The sequence below is a fragment of the Perissodus microlepis genome, chromosome 13 (genome assembly GCF_051167445.1).
Source record: "Perissodus microlepis isolate ML-2025 ecotype Zambia chromosome 13, ASM5116744v1, whole genome shotgun sequence".
Classification (NCBI taxonomy): domain Eukaryota; kingdom Metazoa; phylum Chordata; class Actinopteri; order Cichliformes; family Cichlidae; genus Perissodus; species Perissodus microlepis.
The window spans coordinates 30,058,331-30,078,920 of record NC_140473.1 but is presented as its reverse complement, the minus strand read 5'-3'; the positions used below and the strand labels follow the sequence as shown (position 1 = coordinate 30,078,920).

Here is a 20,590-nt window from a genome sequence, read left to right as displayed (position 1 = left end):
CTCCAGCCAACTTTCTGTATGATGGAGCTGCTATAAAAGCTCTACCCACTCTCTTCTCTGTGCCAAAGGACCTGCCTGAGTGCAACAGGAGGTGTTAAAATAGTGAGCAGATCAACATTGTTGTTATTTTGATATGAAATTATAGCTAAAGATATTAGAGAAAATTGTGCTGAAATAAAACAAAAGGGGAAAAAACAAAATACTGGTTGAATTAAATTGAACGTGTCCTATATTGAGTCAAAGCCATCTGGACTAATAAATCAATTTTCCACTGATTTTGTTTTCTACAGATGAAAAAAAAAAAAGCTAAACTTTTGAACCTAACTGAATTAGCAAGCTGTACTTAATAAACTGGTACCTGACTACAGAAATTATTTACCTCTAAGGAAGCCCTCAGTAGTTTGATTTGTCCACAAGCCTATCAGTTAAGTACGAAATTAAGCAGAAATAAAGCATAATCAATAAATATATTTTCATTTGGTTTTCATTTAAGCAGCTTTCATGCTGTTTACAAGGAAGCTCAAAAGAATAAAGTAACCGCCTCCTGTATCTTCAATATATATACAAGTAAACATCAGCCTTACTTTCTTCAGCGCAGCTTCCAACTCAATAGTTAGTTCAGCATTCTGACTTTTAAGATATTTTTATCAGAGTGAATCAGAAAAAGGAAATTGTGGTGGGTTATAAACTCCACCCCACAGCCCTTGTGACAACACATTCACACGCTATGATGAGAATAGTCAAACCATTTTTATTCAATGTTATTTTCGTGTTCAGCTTTGTTTAGGATTAAGTATTAATTCCACTTCATGTCTCTGATAAATTAAACTTAAGCTTGAGCGAGTACAGCAGCCTGAGCAGATCTCTGTCTTCCAGCACAACACAAAACAGTGACTTGACTATGACGATTAACTTTGCTCACTGGCTGACTACTAAATCTGTAAAATAATTGAAACACCCTCCTGACACCCTGTACATAAATATAAACATTTAAAATCATAGTTTAGCTAATAGTGTACCAGGATCTCAGTCGTTTCCTTTGCCTGTTGCAGAACGTCTCTGCAGTGGAGTTGCTTCTATGTGGAGACGTGAGAGGCCGGAAGGTGATATACCAAGAGATGGCGCTTTCTTCAAAAAAAACATTGACTAGGATAGTTAGCTATAGATGATTATTGAAGGTTCTTTATCTTATCATATAAACCACATCAAGGCCACTGCTTTGATTTCATTTATATAAATATAACTGAATTGAATTTCACATTCTTTTCTTAGCTTGTGTTGTAAACCTCTTCATCCATTAAATACAAAACCTTAGAGTTAAGTTTTGAAAATGTCGAATAAATGCATAAAAGTTTACAGTCACTTTGACCATTCAGATATTTTACACTACAAATTACCAAAACTCCAGTAAACCATTCTTCATTCATCCATTTCAATCTAATAAATAGATACAATTTCAAAGAAAATTATTCTATCCTGCTTTCTCCTGTAATACAAACCAGATGTGAAGGTTATTTCTGAGACTTGTAAACAAACTAGCCTATTGTTTGTTGCACTATTGTACTAGCTATGACTATGCAATGACAATAAAGAGTTGTCTTATCTTACAACTGCAGTGAGAGAAAGTCATTAAAGCTGTTGGCCTGAAGCTGTAGGATAATTGAGATTTGCATAACTGATCTAGTTTCCTGATAAATACAGAAGAACTGCACATGTGATGTTACTAGGTTCTCTGGAAAAACAGGAATGGAAAATAATTTGCAAACCTTGTACGGCTGATAGCTTAGGATTATATGAGCTTCTGTTTGGTTCAGATCTATTTTCTCCCAAATCAAAATTGGCACATCATCACATTCAGATCATAATTTGATTTGCAAAAACTGCTGGAATGGAGGGATTAGCTTCTCTACATGGATGACATTAACCTCTATGTCAGGAATGACTGAAGCACTGATTTACTGATCCACACCACCAGGCTCTACAGCACCGACACTAATCCTGCACAGCATGTACCACTGTCAGATACAAAAAACTGGACTGAAAGACAGCATAGAGGCGCTCATCATGGCAGCACAGGAACAAGCTCTAGTGCTGTGTTGAAGGTAAATTGTGAGTAAATATAATTCTAGTTAAAGATGGGAAATTTAAAGAGTGAAGAGACTTTTGTTACCAGTCATGTCTTTTAAAAAGCAGTTAAAAACCTGTTTAAACTCGCGTTTGGTTGATTTTGTTTTGTTTTAGATTTTAATGTCTGTTTTCTGCCTCTGTAAAGCACTTTGTGATTTTATCTTGAAAGGTGCTATATAAATAAAATTTTACTTTTTTACTTTTGCCACACTACTGACTGCAGCTTTCAACACTACCCAGAACAATATGGGTTGTTTCTATGAGATTTGACAGTGAGGGGAAAGCTGTTCCACAGTTTGGGGGCACAGAAAACGCTCGATCTCCTCTGCATTTAAATTAAGAGTGAGACACAGTCAGCAACATCTGATCAATTGACCTGGAAGCTGAATAAAGAGGTCAGAGATGTAGAAAGCAGAAAGGAGCTAAACCATGAAGGGCTTTGTAGGCAAACAGGAGGGTCTTGAAATCTATTCTGAACCTCACTGGCAACCAGCGTAGAGATGCTGAAACAGGTGAGATGTGAGCAGCAACATTCTGGACAAGCTGAAGACGGGAAACAGAGGACTGACTGAGAGCAACGTAAAGTGAACTGCAGTACACTATGCTGTATGCTGTCGTCTGCTTACCCTCCAAATATTATTAGAGGGGTTTTTTGAATATAAAAAGGGTCAGGTGTCCTGACAGGTGTCGCTTCTCTCTTAGTTAAGCTGCTGGGAGCTTCCCATGATGCACTGAGGGCAGGATACTTGTAGTAACTCCACAGTAGACCGGTCCACATTTTAATGCTTTTCACCATATTTTATTTACACACACGGTTGCTTTTCTTACAATATTGTCATGGCTGCAGCTCTACTGCTGGCAGCCAAACATATCAACATCAACAACCTCCCAGGATCCAGTACAGACTCTTTATGCCAACGAGGCGTGATTGCGAATGCCGCTCAGATGCATCCGCCTCCCCTGTAGTGGCACCGGAGACCACGCCACACCACATACCTTCATCACCCGACTGATGGCCGGAACCTACGCTTAGAAAGAAGTTTTCTTCCCACACAGAGTGTACAGTGGACGCTAATGTTTTTGTCACTTTTTACATTCTAAAGTAATGTAAGTAAGTCCAGGCTTTAAACGCTGAAACCAAGCACACCATTGTTTTTCTTGTGACATTACCAATAAGTTTGATGTGTCACATGGCCCTCTTCCTATTGAAAAAACAAAAGTTGTATCCAAGATGGCCGACTTCTAAATGGCCCCCATGGTCACCACCCATCTTGATTAGTTTAGACATTAGACATATACTAATGTGCCACAAACAGGACTTTAATATCACCAACCATTCCCATGTTATTACAGTGTATCCATATAAATGGCCCACCCTGTAGTTAAAAATGGCCAATTATACCCTGGAACCCAGAGGGTTAAACATTTTTTTTTAAAGTAATGCAATAGTTACTTTTCAAGTAATTAATTACTTTTGGAATCTTGTTACTCATTACTAACTCAGTTACTTTTTTGAAGAAGTAACTAGTAACTATAATTAATTACTTTTTCAAAGTAACTTGCCCAACACTGGTCATTAAACACAGTATAACGAGATTAAAACTGCTCTATAAAGGTGCACATGTGCTTAGCACATTATATACTATACATAATATAAAAACATAATATAAATACACAGTACAGTACTGGGTGACAGGGACAGCCAGCCAGAGAATGATGACACAGTCAGTCAGTTCAGATATTTCAGTGCAAATTACTTTTGTGCAAGTTTGAGTTGAGTATGGTGATAGCTTTGGGGAAGAAGCTATCCCTGAATCTCTTTGTTCTGACCCGTATGGATCTGAAGCTCCTGCCAGAGGGAAGTAGGTTGAAGAGATGGTAGCCACGGTGGGTAGTGTCCTTCAAGATGTTTCTGGCCCTGCTGAGACAACGGGAGTTGTAGATGGCAGACAAGGAGGGCAGGGGGCAGCTGATGATTCTTTGAGCTGCGTTTACCACCCTCTGCAGTCTCTTCTTGTCTGCCTCCATGCAGCTGGCGTGCCACACTGTCAAAGCATTGGTCAGCAGGCTCTCGATGGTGGATCTGTAGGAGGTCACCAGCAGCGGGGTGTTTAGTTCCTCCTTCCTGAGCACCCTTAGGAAGTGTAGCCGCTGCTGGGCCTTCTTGACTAGGGCCGTGGGGTTAGCTGACCAGGAGAGGTCTGCAGGGATGTGGACACCAAGGAATTTGAAGGACCCCACTCGCTCCACACATTCTCCATTGATGTGCAGGGGGGCATGGGCAGTTCTGTTCCGCCTGAAGTCCAGGATGAGTTCCTTAGTCTTGGTGATGTTAAGTGCCAGGTTGTTTGATGCACACCATTCTCCCAGTTTCAGGACCTCATCTCTGTAAGCTGCCTCATTCCCCCCTGCAATCAACCCCACCACCGTTGTGTCATCAGCAAATTTGACAATGATGTTCTCTGGGTGGGCGGGACTGCAGTCAAATATGTAGAGGGAGTAGAGTAGTGGGCTTAGTACACAGCCCTGGGGTGAGCCGGTGCTGAGAGTGCAATCTATTGAAAAAGAAGTTAGTCGATAGTGAGTTACACCTTTGGCAGCCTAATTGGTCAATGTCATGTCAATCACAAATTTAACAATCCAATCAGAGAACAGATGGGTTTGACTGTCAGAGCTTTACTGAGCGTCAGGTCCTGGAAGGGTAAATGCCCTTTCACATAACAGCGTTTTCCTTCATCGCCATGAAGGAAAACAGTCTGTGTGTGTCCGAGTTCTGTGAATTTTTTGTGTCACAGGTTTACGTAGGGACCTCCAGAGCTTTTTCAATGGCTCTGTGGACCTCGGGGGCAAACCAGTGTTGTGGAAATGACACAGTGTTCACTAGTGGGGATAGTTACAAAGCTTGCTTCGTTATCAATGAGCGATACATGTTTTTATTGAACATTTGAATATAAAACAACACAAACTCTTCTAGAGGACATATAGTCAGAGAGATACATGCTTTGAAACGATAAGGAGCAGGCGCATCTATTACATGTAGAGCTGCCGCAAAAAAACAACAGAGTGCAGTGGCCATCGCAATATATTATGGATCCTTCACTCTTAGTTAGCGGTAAGCGCAGTGCATGTTGGGTCTCTTGTGAAAGGTTCTTTATTCTGCGCAGTGTGACTCATAGCAGTGGTCCCAGGTCAGCCCCAACTTTGTGTTAAAGTAATACGAAACTAATAATGGTATTTCTGGTACAGCATAACTTTATCTTTTCAACAGCTCCCGAAAGTTAAGGGACCTAGCTTGTATGACCCCTATGGGATATTCATATAGAAATCCTCCACCTTTAAACTGTATTACCCTTCCAGGACCTGAAGCTCAGAAAAGCGCCACTCCAACAGCCAAATCCAGTTGGAGCCCATAAATTTCACACCAACTTATTTTACAATATTACCGCAATAAGGGGAATACTTGGAACATAGATGATCATTTTCTTCATGGTGATTATCAGATTTTACTTTTGACTGATTGAAATATGATATTTTAATTACATTATTTCATTGTCAACAGAATATTACTACTGATAGCATTTTTTTTCTAAATACACAGATTATGTTTTGTGTTATCAGTGTTTTCCTGCTCCAATCTTTGTCATCAACCTTCTCATTTCTGACCTTATTCAGCTTTGTTGCATGATTATTCATTTACTATTTAAGGGCCATATCGAAAAATATACATTTGATCATCTATATTTGTAGTGTCACTGCCAGTGTTGGCATTGTGGTCGCAAATTTTGAAGCCACCCTGATAACCTTCTCCCACCAACGATGTGGAGATCCAACCTCTTTAGATCCAATTAAAATCAAGACACTCAAAAAGATGCTCTGGAAAAGAGTAGAATTCTTGGAACAGAGTTTAATACACTGAATCATATGAACAACAGGAAAAATACAGACAGACATCTAGCAAGAGAATTACATAGCAGAAAGTAAGCAAAGCAAAACCCCGGGGTGTACAGCCTTAAGCACAGACAGCAGAGCAACACAGAGCTGGACAGAGAGAAACAGCAGAGGGGAAAAAAGAAAGTGCTGGGGGTGTCCTCTGGTCCCCTAATATATAGGGATCAGTATCCCCGCCCCCTGCTGCTGGGTAACTTTCCCACGCGCCCAAACACAGCTGCAGGGGTCAGGTACAGGCCAGGGTACGGGCAGGGCTCTGGCTGAGGGCCCTGCCCAAAGGGACACCCTTAGGTTAACCCTTTGCTTTGCCTTCTGACAATAGGTCATGACACGGTCAAACATCACACATTAATCCTAATTATTAAATCTTCACAATATATAATCTTATAACTACAAAGGTTCTTACTTCAGTGTAGTTCAAAGTATGTGCGTGCGTGCGTGTGTGTGTGATTATATCGTATGGTATTTTATCGTGATGTGTTCAGGATCTCTGTTACAATGTTACTGTTTTGGTTGTGCTGCATGAAAGACGTTGAGTGTGTATTAGGGAAGGTTAGTTACCGGAGAGTAAATTATTCAGGAGAACTCTCCCCTTACATTAACTGCCCTGTTACTGTACCACCTTAATAAACCATGGTGAAGCAAAATGTCTTGTGCTTAAGACTCTACATGAAAGTTAAAATATATATGTTCAGTGCACATAGATATATAGTGTATATAGTTACATAGTTATACATATCATACAAAAATCCACCACAGCATCATGGTGTGTGTCGCTGTAGAAAGGTAATAATTTCTCTGTCCAGTATCTGTGTAATGCGTCTAATTCAGTACATTAGAAAAATCTTTTTAGTTTTTAGTCTGATGCTATTCCAAGGCACCTTTATTTATGTATGATCCTCATTGTGATAGATGGTATCAAAATCTTTGAAATAGTCTATAAATAATCAGCATGGAAACAACTGCAGTGAAAGAAAGTCATTGAAGTTGTTGGCCGGAAGCTTTAGGATAGTTTACATTTGCATAACTGATCTTATTTCCTGATAAATACAAAAGAACTGCACCACATCTCTGGGTTCTCTGGAAAAACAGGAATGCAAAATAATTTGCAAACCTGATAACTTAGAATTATATGACCTTCTGTTTGGTTCAGATGTATTTTGTTGATCTTTTTCTATTTCTCACAAATCAAAATTGGCACATCATCACATTCAGATCATAATTTGGATTGCAAAAGCTGCTGGAAAGGAGGGATTAGCTTCTCTTCTTAGATAACACCAAGCTCTATCTCAGGAGTGAATGAGACATTGGTGGACTGATCCACGCCACCAGGCTCTACAGCAACAACATTAATCCTGCACAGTATGTACCACTGCCAGATACAAAAACTGGACTAAAGGAAAGACAGCACAGAGGCGCTAATCATGGCAGCACAGGAACAAGCTCTAATCACAACATTGATAGAAGCCAGGGTCTTGTGTTGACCAAAGTGCTGTGCAAAGGTTAAATTGAGAAGAAGAAAAAACCCCAAAGCAAAACAATTAAAAAAACAAGGTAATAGATAAGAAATAAATGGGTACATTTATTAGGTGCTAAACATACACACTCATGGCCGAAAAATGGCACAGGAGACACAATGAGCTTTCAGAAAGACTCAAATGTCAGTGAGTAAATATAAGTGTAGTTAAAGATAGGAAATTTCATGAGTAAAGAGACTGTTGTTACCACACTGCTGACAGCAGCTTTCAACACTAACCATAACAATATGGGTTGTTTCTAGCAGATTTGACTGTGAGGGGAATGCTGTCCCACAGTTTGGGGGCACACAAAACGCTCACCCTCTGAGTTTAAATCAAGAGTGAGACACAGTCAGAAGCATCGCACCAGAGGGACCTGAAAGCTGAATAAAGAGGTCAGAGATGTAGAAAAGAGATAAACTATGAAGGGCTTTGTGGGCAAACAGGATGGTCTTGAAATTGATTCCGAACCTCACTGACAACCAATGTAGAGAAGCTAAAACAGGTGAGATGTGTGATGTGAGCAGCAGCATTTTGAACAAGCTGAAAATGGAAAAGAGAGGATTGATTGAGACTAATGTAAAGTTAATTGCAGTAATCAGAGGAAATGAGAGCATGGATGACAATTTCGCAATCTCTCACACAAAGGAAACATGTAATATTTCATACAGAGCACAGATGGAAGAAGCTGTCTTGTGAAGGAGAAAGGAGAGAAAGGAGAAATTACTTTTACTGATATTTTCCTTAAAGAAAGCAGGTATAGAGAGAACAATATAGCAACTAAGATGGAACCCTGAGGTACCCACAGCAAAGTGTTGTTGTTGTAGAAGAATAGTTTGCAGTGCTGGCAGAGAAGGATCAGATTTACAGGTATGAGGTAAACCAGTAAAGTGCTGGGGGACAGGGATATTTTCACCAGTGGTATCAAATGCAGCACTGAGGTTGAGGAGGATGAGGATGGCACAGTCTACTGACAGGACTACTTCATTGTATACTTTTAGGAGGGCACACTCTGTGCTTTGTTGGTATGGGTTAGGGTATGTTGGTATGTTTATATATGAAAGTTGAAGGAGAATTACTTTTTCCAAGACTTCTGAGAGAAATGAGAGTTTAGAGATTTTTCTGCATATAAAAACAGTCAGGTATCCCGCAATCCTCTCCTAGTTAAGCTGCTGGGGCTTCCCATGATGCACTGAGGGCAAGATACTATATTGTCCTTTCTTTGTCAATGTTTATGCTTTAATCTTTTTATTTTTTGCTAGTTTTGTTTAGTTTTCTGATGGTTTGGGAGCAGACACAATCTTTATGGGATTTGGGTTTTGGGGGATGACAAAAGGACAGAAAGGGCAACGAATTAGATTGCAACTCAGCTTCCTGGTCTCAACTATGTGAAAACAGTTCTGTGCTAATACTCAACACAGAAGTGTAACAATCTTTGAGTGGAAGTTTCACAGCAAAAACTGTAGTGTTGAATCAACTCCCACAGAGTTGATTTTAACATTTTTTCAGGGTTTATATAGCTCCACACTCTACAGAGTTGAATTAACATTTTCAAAATAGTTAATTATTTAACACTTTGTCAGAGTTCCTTCTTTAACTCTTAAAACTGGGTTAAATTAACACTGAGCAAATTATTATTAACACCATGTCTGAGTTAATTTTAACTCACCAAACTGGGTTAAATTAACACTACACAGATTGAAAAATAACACTACTTTAACTCTTACTCTTTTATTAAGGTAGTTTTAATCCCTAAAAGAACTATTTATGTAATAGATTAACATAACTTTTTAACGACAACAATTACAATTATGAGAATAATTTCAAGAAAACTGTACATTGTCCAAAAACATTTATTATCATGCTTCTTTTTCCCAGAAAGTGAATCAAAACATAATAAATGAAGATATAATGTACAAACTTTCATCTGCAGCACTGTATGCGTTTTGAATATCAAATGGTCTGTGACATTTGAGTTCAGTTATTTTTATGACACACCGTTCTTCAGTTTGTACTACTTTGAATGCATGGTGATGTTCATCAAAGTTTTCAGTAAAGAGTTTGTGTGTCAACAAAAACATGTCATTTTCAACCATAAGTGTATCAATTATTTGACAAAAGACTGGCATGTCTTCCTCCATTGTACTGCAAACAACGAGTCCAGCTTTGTACTCTACACCATCAATTTTAACCCAACTTGTTGAGAAAACATCTTTTGATAATAGCATTTCACTATTGACCACACTTTCATCTCTTAAAGAAAATGATTTAATTGGCCCAAACTCCTTCTGTTTAAGAGAAAAGGTTTACCAGTGATAAGCAATGGCCATCTGATGCCGTTTAGCAAGCGATTTGGTGAGGTTTTTGAAATAATCTTTGAACAACTTGTGCTTAGCTTCAAACCTCATACTCCACATATACAGTAAAGGGCCAATTTTTCGAATAGAGGATGGGTAATGAATCATAAAATGATGCTTAGGAATCAAGTTTCTGTGTGGATACGTGTGCTTAAATAGTTTGTGGTGGTCAATAATCAAATTCTTCCAATATATAGTCATTCCCAGAGTGAGACAAGGTGAAAAAACAATGTTCATTATTTGAAGTAACAACAATAACAAATTCCAGTGTCTGTTCCCTGCAGGAATAATGTCACCAAACAAAAGTGGGATGTTTTTCAAAAGACAGGATGTCTGGATAGAGTTCAAACCAATGCTATTGCCAGCACTGTCCAATATGATTTTAGTGGGCCGGTTTTTTCTTTCTGAAAATCCATAGTCAAAACCATAAATCCTAGAAAGCAAGTTCTGTTCTGATATGAACTGTTGCGTAAGATACTCAAAAAGCAATTTGACCTCATACTGAGCCACACCTTCAAGGTCATGCATTATATCAAATGAGTAGTTATTGCAAATATGGTAATACTGCAATGAATTGAGTGCAGAATTTCTTTTCAACCCATACAGTGACTTCAATTTAGGATTTTCCCGAAGAGACTGGCAATGTATGTCAAACAAATCTTTCCCACGAAGAATAATTTTAGGATCATCCTCACTGTACACCATTTGACAATCATTCTTCTCAATCAAACAAAGGCGACAGAAATGACGGCTACTGAACGACTCATTAAAACCAAGAATTGAGTGCATCCCTAGGTTATCTCCAGTGATCTGTGATATTGTGCCATATACAGGGAGTGCAGAATTATTAGGCAAGTTGTATTTTTGAGGAATAATTTTATTATTGAACAACAACCATGTTCTTAATGAACCCAAAAAACTCATTAATATCAAAGCTGAATGTTTTTGGAAGTAGTTTTTAGTTTGTTTTTAGTTTGAGCTATTTTAGGGGGATATCTGTGTGTGCAGGTGACTATTACTGTGCATAATTATTAGGCAACTTAACAAAAAACAAATATATACCCATTTCAATTATTTACTTTTACCAGTGACACCAATATAACATCTCCACATTCACAAATATACATTTCTGACATTCAAAAACAAAAAAACAAATCAGCGACCAATATAGCCACCTTTCTTTGCAAGGACACTCAAAAGCCTGCCATCCATGGATTCTGTCAGTGTTTTGATCTGTTCACCATCAACATTGCGTGCAGCAGCAACCACAGCCTCCCAGACACTGTTCAGAGAGGTGTACTGTTTTCCCTCCTTGTAAATCTCACATTTGATGATGGACCACAGGTCCTCAATGGGGTTCAGATCAGGTGAACAAGGAGGCCATGTCATTAGTTTTTCTTCTTTTATACCCTTTCTTGCCAGCCACGCTGTGGAGTACTTGGACGCGTGTGATGGAGCATTGTCCTGCATGAAAATCATGTTTTTCTTGAAGGATGCAGACTTCTTCCTGTACCACTGCTTGAAGAAGGTGTCTTCCAGAAACTGGCAGTAGGACTGGGAGTTGAGCTTGACTCCATCCTCAACCCGAAAAGGTCCCACAAGCTCATCTTTGATGATACCAGCCCAAACCAGTACTCCACCTCCACCTTGCTGGCGTCTGAGTCGGACTGGAGCTCTCTGCCCTTTACCAATCCAGCCACGGGCCCATCCATCTGGCCCATCAAGACTCAACTCTCATTTCATCAGTCCATAAAACCTTAGAAAAATCAGTCTTGAGATATTTCTTGGCCCAGTCTTGACGTTTCAGCTTGTGTGTCTTGTTCAGTGGTGGTCGTCTTTCAGCCTTTCTTACCTTGGCCATGTCTCTGAGTATTGCACACCTTGTGCTTTTGGGCACTCCAGTGATGTTGCAGCTCTGAAATATGGCCAAACTGGTGGCAAGTGGCATCTTGGCAGCTGCACGCTTGACTTTTCTCAGTTCATGGGCAGTTATTTTGCGCCTTGGTTTTTCCACACGCTTCTTGCGACCCTGTTGACTATTTTGAATGGAACGCTTGATTGTTCGATGATCACGCTTCAGAAGCTTTGCAATTTTGAGACTGCTGCATCCCTCTGCAAGATATCTCACTATTTTTGACTTTTCTGTGCCTGTCAAGTCCTTCTTTTGACCCATTTTGCCAAAGGAAAGGACGTTGCCTAATAATTATGCACACCTGATATAGGGTGTTGATGTCATTAGACCACACCCCTTCTCATTACAGCGATGCACATCACCTAATATGCTTAATTGGTAGTAGGCTTTCGAGCCTATACAGCTTGGAGTAAGACAACATGCATGGAGAGGATGATGTGGACAAAATACTCATTTGCCTAATAATTCTGCACTCCCTGTACCTGCTCATCAGAAAATGGAAGACTTAGCCCTTGGCTTTCCAGTTTTTTGACATCATTTATCAGTGGTTCCACTATAACATCAAAACCATACTTTTGCAGATGTGGTGTGTGGAAAAGTGACACTAAATGAATGTTCATCAAAATGGAATTAAATTTTGGGGGCAAGTTTCTTATAACAAAATAAATACAGCCAATTTTGTGAATTCCGCGTTTAGAGCCAAGAGGATTGGCTGTTTCAAAATCATCATAGTATAGCTGAATTTGTAATGCATGCCTTTTGGCTGAAAACAAAGGGTGAGTTTTAAAGTAACTTCCATCACAAAAGTCATGATAAGCATCAGGCTCTGAGCTACACTCTCTCTGCAGGAAAACACAAATCTCTGGATTTCTAAACATGAACTTCAAAGACTCCAAAATAGGTACATATATAAAAGTATCCTTCACAGGTACTTGATCATAAGTACCAGACTTCTGATTTCGCCTGATGTCATACCTCACTCCAAGTGTTATTTCTCTAGGTTCTACAACTCCCCATTTTAGATTGAAGTATTTATTTCGTTTCCATTCTGTGTTCAGATTGGTGAAAGGGTTTTCAAAATTTTCAAAACATTCATTTATTAAAGATATGCTGGAGTCCTTTGTGGGTAACACAGAAAGAATGGCCTGCTTTGCTTCTGAGCGAAGCTCACTTGTTAATTCCTCCAAATCGCCTACAAGTGAGGATACTAAACTGTTAGAAAGGCCACTACCCTGCAGTTTGGCCACAATGGATGCACACATTTCTTTGGATGAATCCCTTGTAAGTACTGAATCAATGCTCACTGGAACACTGGGAGAACTGTGAGGAAGATTTGAGGAATTAAACTGGTCCTCCAAAGCAGGTGAAACTGTGTCATTAGAAAAACAAGCAATGGCTGAAGTTCGATCATTTTGGTCAACATTGCTGTGAAAACTACTGAGGTGCTTCCTAAAGCCTGCATAAGTTTGGAACTGAAGCCTGCAGCCTGGCTGCCAACAAAATAACTTAAACTTAGGTCCAGGATAATAACCATGTTCACCTCTTAAATGTGAAATCAGCTGCTGACTGCTGGGATAAGCTCTCTTACACAAAAAACATGTCAGCATTTTAATGATTTTTACTTAGGTTGTGAGAAGAATTTCCTGGTTAAGGATTTTGGCTCTCAGGTCACGAACTCTTGGGGACTCCTTCATTTTCCCCATATCAATATTGTATACTGTTGTCTGCAGAAATGTGTAGAAATTCACAAGTGCAGCATCATAAGACACATTGAACACAAAATGAGCTTTAAAAAGCTCATCAAATGCCTCAAGGGAGCGGCTGGCCTGGCAGGGGATGAGACGCTTGTCTATGGCAACATAGAAGCTGTCGACCTTCCTCTTCTGGCGCCCAACAGCCAGGAGGTATGGCTGCTGACTCTGCTGATTCTGGAGATGCTCTTCCAAACTGCAGCAAGACTGGAGTTGAGACAAAGATACTGAGCATTAGACACAGGAGCAAGTCAGAGATAATAGCATCACAGAAATGAGTATGTAAACCTCCTTTGTAAGCTCAACTGTAATTTGTTTCATTCACCTCTTAACCAGTGACATGACAACTTGTGATAAAAACTGTAAATATTAAATTACCTTATGAAAGACTACAAGTCTCTCAACAGCATCAGAGGCGCTGATTTTTTGATACTTTGGTCCTCCTGGAGGTGGCGGAAGGAGATGTAACAGTAACAACAGGGAGGCCATGTCTTGGTCAAAGGCTGCGGCCAAAGAGTCACAAGAATCAATTGACAGCAAATCTTTCAAATGCAATTTTTAAGGAGAACTAGAAAAGCACTTCCTAAGAAAGTTGAAATGTGCTGTCATAAACATTAAACTAACAGCTAAAGAAAACTGATGAAGCAAAGCTAACAGGTGAATGAATTGGTATTTATTAATAGAATCCTGATGCTATTGAACTTTAACTGCTTATAGCAAATCATATTTAACAAACTCACTTGCTGCCTCATCAAGATCACTTCCTGGTGGACTCTCTGCTGACTGCACCAATTGACGCAACTCTACTGTTGAGGTGAGCTGCTTGGCCTCTTTGATGATTTGATACCTAAAGATTGGATCCCATTTCTGAAGCAGCCTGGTAGATATCTCATCATCAAACAGGAGAGTGAAGTCTTGATTCACCTTTAAGAAAGAAAATCTACTACTGCCACATTCATCTTGAAATTTAAAGTGATATTAAAAATTCCACTGAATATTCTCACCAATCCTTTTGTATCCAAGAATCTTGGGAAGATAGACAGGATATCAAGACTTTTGTCAGGATCATTGATGAGCTTCTGACGATGCTGAAAGGTCTCTCTCATCTTCTGGAAAATCAAGGAAGTGTCGGATGTATGGTTCAGCAAAGAGATGGCCTCCTGGCAAGCATCTCCATCAAGCTGCATGTCGACATTAATGGGCCTTTGGTAATTTGGGCCCCCTGAAGAAAAACACACAAACATAAAAGCATAGGTGCTGAGCAGATAGGTAAATGAAAACAAAATAGTATATAATGTAAATGAGAACATTATCTAGTTTGTGGACACTTAATTTCTTACCTCCTTCTTGAGCAAAGCCAGTGGAGCTACTTGGTGGTGCAGATCCTCTTCTAGTCTTTCTCTGTATCGTTTTCAAACGCCAAGAAATGTATCCAGTGCTGCTTGCAGCATCATAGAAGTGTTCCTAAAATGTAAATACATTCAAAAATAATGTGTTGTCAATCTGAAAATTTTCAGAACTTAAATGTCAACGCACACAAATCCCAATGATGCACAGCATGAAAATTATGTAAACAAAGTGCAATAATAGTGACTATACATAGTAGGGCTGCCACGATTAGTCGACTAGTCACGATTACGTCGACTATCAAAATCGTCGACGACTGATTTAATAGTCGACGCGTCGTTTGAAGCTTTGTAAGATCACAAAAGACGCAGGAATAAGTAGTAGGACTTAAGAGTGTAATAACGGACTGAAACAGAAGATGGCAGCACTGCATGTACAAGGATGCCAGCTGCCGTTAAACCCCGAAGAAGAAGCTGTGTCCCAGAATTCATAGCGCAGCCCAGCTCAGTTTCCAACAATGGCGGCAGCTAGTTAGTTTTAATATTACTCTTATTATTCTTTCTAGGTCACAAAATAAACGTTTAACATATTTTTAGGCGCGAATGTAACTGTATAAATCTCAAATATCTGCTCAGTTTATCAAGACACCACATATTTTCAAAAGCACTCCGACGTTTTCGGAGACGTCTGTTACCCACTAGCTCGATAGCGAGCCGGGGTCAAGGCTCACTAGAGCCGTGAGAACACCGGACTCCCGGCAAATCGTTTTCAAACCCACCGCCGTCTTTCGCTACTCAGGTTAAACATATATAAGTCACTTAGATAACTTACAAATGTTATTGTTTGGCTTTTTTTTAGTATTTTATTTGTTCCTGAGTAAATCGGTTTGGCTGAGATTAAAGTTATAGCTTTTACACAGCTGAATAAACGTCAAGCAGACAGCTGATTATCAGAAGTGTGAGATGCTCGAGAATTTACTCCGGTGTCCTGTTATATTTTAGATAGCGAGTTTATTAAACTTCACCGAAACAATCTGCAAATTTCATTAAAATTTAAAAAACTATCATCTTGTCTTTATTTTTAGTTAGCACATACCTTAAACACTTAAAGCTGTAAGCTAATGATAGTTATATAAGAGCAGATGCTGCTGGTGCAATAAGCTGTACGCTGTACATCCAATGGATGATGATCTGATTAGTCGACTAATCGCAAAAATAATCGGTGACTAGTCGACTATCAAAATAATCGTTTGTGGCAGCCCTAATACATAGCCTTTCTTGGAGTATGGGTCTTTCAGGGATGGGAACAATGTCACTACCCCTAGCGCGTACTGTTCTCTAACAGCTTTGGTGGGGAGGTGCCTGAAAAACGATTTTAAATTAGCATGCTTAAGTAATGGCAAAATAGTAACTTGTATTTAAAAAAAATAATAAAATTCACAAATAGAACACACATACCCGTGGCAATCAATCATGTGAGCCACTATTATATTGACCATTTTTCTTCTGGTAGCATCTGTTAGAGTTTGTGTTGTGTGATATTCCTGGAGAACCTCTGCACCACCTGAATTGGTTCCAAGTACACCTTCAATTAACTTGAGAAAAAAAAAAAGATGCAAAAAGTGAGGAATAGCTTTTCTACATATTAAGAATAATGAAGTAGAAAAAAAACTATGAGAACTGAGTTTTGTCACAACCTTTTTAGCAGATGCTGCATCAACAGTACCCTCAACTCTTGTTTTCTTCCTGGGACCCTCATCTAGAAGTATAGTTGATGTACTTGCATTTGAGCTGAAGCTTGAGTCAGAACAATCAGATGCAGAAGACAAGGAGCAATCAGAAAATTCTAAAAGGAAAAAACAACATTATTCTGTAAGGTGTAGAAAAAAAATCTGGCTGCAGATTTTTAACTAACAAAGCAACATCACACTGCAGACCTGACTCATTTAAATTAACTGATCTCAATGTTCAAACAGCTGATTGGTCAAATTGTGTGCTCCTGATTATTTGGAACAACCAGCAGCCACACAGCCCTTCCCCATGTCTGGTGTTGAGCTTGCCCCTTTAAATTTCTCACCATCACTTGAGAAAACTGTCAGGACCACAGTGCCTTGGCTGATAAGGTCACTGAAAATCACTTCATCAACTTCTGTCCCTGTTGCATCTTTGTACACTACTTTTGCATCAGGTGGCAGGCAAAATCTCTCCATGACTGGAAAAGATAAGATATATCTGAGTGCACCTTTTAAGTAAACTGTTCTTGCCTCACATTCACTAAAGTGATACACCACTGTATGATTCAAGAGACTTGGCGAAACGCCCTAAAAAAATTCTGTCCCCCCAACTAAAATTAGGTAAGATATAAACAAACCTTTTTCATGAAACTGCATAAACTCAAACCACCCATCAACCTCTTCCAACTTCACATACTTCTGCTGTTGGCAGTATCGAACCTGGACCAGCATTTTACTGAGACAAAATAATAACAAAAATGGCATACTAGTAAGTATTTGACATTTAGAGCAATTCAAGCAAAAATGATTAAAACACTGACATATACCGTACATGGTGATTAATACTGACCATGCGTTTGAATTTCACTGCAATAACATTTAATGTTATCAAATAAACCTGTGTCTGTCCATGCAGGAGTCCAATTGATACACAACACAATACAAAATACATGTTAATCTATGGTGTAGTTTACACCAGACACGGAGTGCTACGAAGCGATTGTTTCGGTATCTGGTCTATTTTTTGCGTGGGCCACGCATGTTCCGCAGGAAGTTACACCAAGACACACAAGACAATCCAGGCAATTTTGAAGATAAAAGCTATTCTCCAAAATAAAATACTGCGATTGACAAATGCGATCAGATTCGTGTATGAAAAGAGACAATAGAGATGAAAATAAACACATCGCAAAGGAGGGGACAGCCTAACTGACTATGTTTGGGGCGGGTGTCTCAAAGGGAGAAGAGAGTGAGACAGAGAGAGAGACAGATTAGAGACAAGTCAACGATGAACGATGTCAAAGTAAAAGCAGGAGTGACTAAAACAAGCTCTCTTCAATTATTTTGGGATGTTATTTACTTATCAATTGTGAAAAAATTGCTCTGAATAAACAGAGGAGCAAAAACGCTCATGAACTGGCGTGGAGAAAGACGTGTCTGTGTGAACAGGGGAAAAGCTGAACGTGGCGCGGCGCTTCCACGTGCAGTGTCTACCGTCACGAGTAAAAAGACTGCAACATTAACATTAGCATTGGAGGCTAAATAGAATTTTCGACACATCTCCTCCTCTATTAAAGCTCGTTTTCAGCAACCGAACACCAAGAAACATCAAGAAAACCTCACTGCACCGATAGAATACCGTGAATTTTATATAAGTTTGAATTACTTACCGTTTGTGTAATACTCCAAGCAGCAACACGGCAGGCATCCACCACGGTGTAACCAGCAGAAGCACATGGAAAATCGGCCCGGCAGAGCAAACTATTAATTGATCCACGGGTTTACCTGGGCAGAAGCCCAGGGGCCTACCAAGATAAATAACTCTCTTCAGAGTTCATTTGCTTGGACTTGAATAACACTGTTTAATAACTCCAACACTGAACACTATTTGAATCAGAATGTGTTAAAATGACACTTTGAGAGTGGAAATCAACTCTAACATGTTTAACCCTGAAATTTTAACACTCCAGTTTTTGCTGTGTTGCATGGTGCTGTATTGCAACTTTGTGTTGATTTGGTCTCTAACAATTTTAAAAGAAAAGTTTGTCATTTCCAGCTGTTTATCAGCTGTTTGATCAGATCAGCAACTAAAATGCTTTACTTAATTCATTTGTCTCATGTTGTGAATACACATGCAGTGAGCGTCATACAAAAGACATAAATTAAACACAAGCTGCGGGCTTAGTTTACATTTTTCCAGGAAAAAGATGTGAGCTCAGATAGGAAAACATTTCCGTGCTGTTATAAAAATAGCATTCTTTAAAAGCCTCCAAGCAGTTATGTCTTCAACTTTTCATTCTTCACAAAACCTTTATAGTAGGACAAATAATGTGTCTACTCCATAACGTAACAGACATGAAAAATCAAGCAAAATTTGGAAAGGCTAACATAAAAAATGTTTTGATATAACTTTAGAACTTCTGTATCGTGAAGCATGAAAAGCTGTTTAAAAATAAATTCAGTGTCACAGGATCCAGGTATGATGTCAATAGAGCTAGAGGCTAAAAATAATACTATTATTTCTATAACCAATATTTAAAGTATATCACTACACAGGGGGTAGTGATATACTTTAAACATTTGGGGGCTCAGGTGGTAGAGCAGATCAGCTACTGATTGGAAGGTTGGTAGTTCGATCCTTGGCTTCCCCAGTCTGCATGTCAAATATCCTTGGGCAAGATACTAACCCCAAGTTGCCCTCCGATGTGTTCATCAGAGTGTGAATGTAGATTAGTTTGCACTTGTGTTTAGAAGTGCGTGTATGAATGGGTGAATGAGGCATGTTGTATACAGCGCTTTTCTACTCCGGGAGAGTAGAAAAGCGCTGTATAAGAATCAGTCCATTTACCATTTACAGGAAACTTTGATCATTGCCCAGAAAAAAAAGGGAAAGGCCACATATTTAAATTTGTATTCCTTGTTGTTTGCAAAATTCACCTTATAAATTTCAAAGGATGTGATGTGGTAAACTAATTTGATCTGTTATAGAAGAATTTTTCTTCTACAGTGCATCTTTTGTCTCTCTTCTTCCCCTCACCCTCAACTAGTTTATGGTAACATTAGCATTATTCAAAATGACATAACACTATTTACTTATAAAGTAACATTCCAGTCCCAGGTAAGGGTGAGTTTGCAATCCAAATGGCTGCAGGGATCTGGTTTTGAATCTACCCAGGACCATTTCCTGAATGTCATTCCCCTTTTTATTATTCTCTCTACTCTTTATCTATCAGAAAATAGGCTCCAAAATTAAATAAATAATTTTTACAGCTTCTGTGTAAGCAGACAGTGACAGCACAACTGTGAGGAAAGGAAGTCATTCAAATTTTGAAATCTTACAATCCTACAGAGCAATGATGTCTATGAACCAGCTGCTCCTGGAAATTTCAGGTCCAGGTTTATCAGGAGATGCCATGAAGCCTTTTTAATGCTGGCTTATTTACTTCTTTTATTAGATTTTTTTAGTGTATATTTATTGTTATTCAGTCACTGTTTTATATAGTATATATGTTGTAGAACTTGTAATTGAGGTTGATTAAAGTGTAGCTACACAAATAAACTTTGACTGGCCCATATGGTCACAGGGCCATATGGGCCATTGCTAGGGACGATTTTTAGGGAAGATAGATGGATTAAAAACAAAATGCAAAGTTGTTTCTTATGTTTAGTGTCGCTTAAACATGCAAAGCCCGGGCCAACATACATCAGAACAGTTGTTGTGAACATTGTTCCTCTTGATCTGACAGAGATGATAGCTGATGGCAGCAGAGGAAGGAACTGTTTTAAAATTTGACAAAGGCGAAATGATTGGCTCACAGACATTTTGTCAAATGTTTAGCCAATCAGTAGCATGGGTACACCTGGACCTGGTGTGGGTAGAAGGGCCGGTGTTGATAACT

General features: G+C 39.1%; 1 protein-coding gene across 1 annotated transcript; it reads right to left on the bottom strand.

Moving 5' to 3' along the window:
* Positions 1-9,444: 9,444 nt before the first annotated feature.
* LOC146375358 (uncharacterized) lies at positions 9,445-17,423 on the bottom strand. The gene is made up of 9 exons (XM_084949318.1): positions 17,330-17,423; positions 16,656-16,804; positions 16,417-16,553; positions 16,227-16,320; positions 14,953-15,076; positions 14,617-14,834; positions 14,353-14,536; positions 13,991-14,115; positions 9,445-13,819 (listed from the first exon to the last, which is right to left on the bottom strand). Exons 1-9 carry the CDS (start codon positions 17,421-17,423, stop codon positions 13,484-13,486), a joined length of 1,461 nt encoding a protein of 486 aa, XP_084805444.1. The 3' UTR covers positions 9,445-13,483.
* Between the last annotated feature and the right edge of the window lie 3,167 nt (positions 17,424-20,590).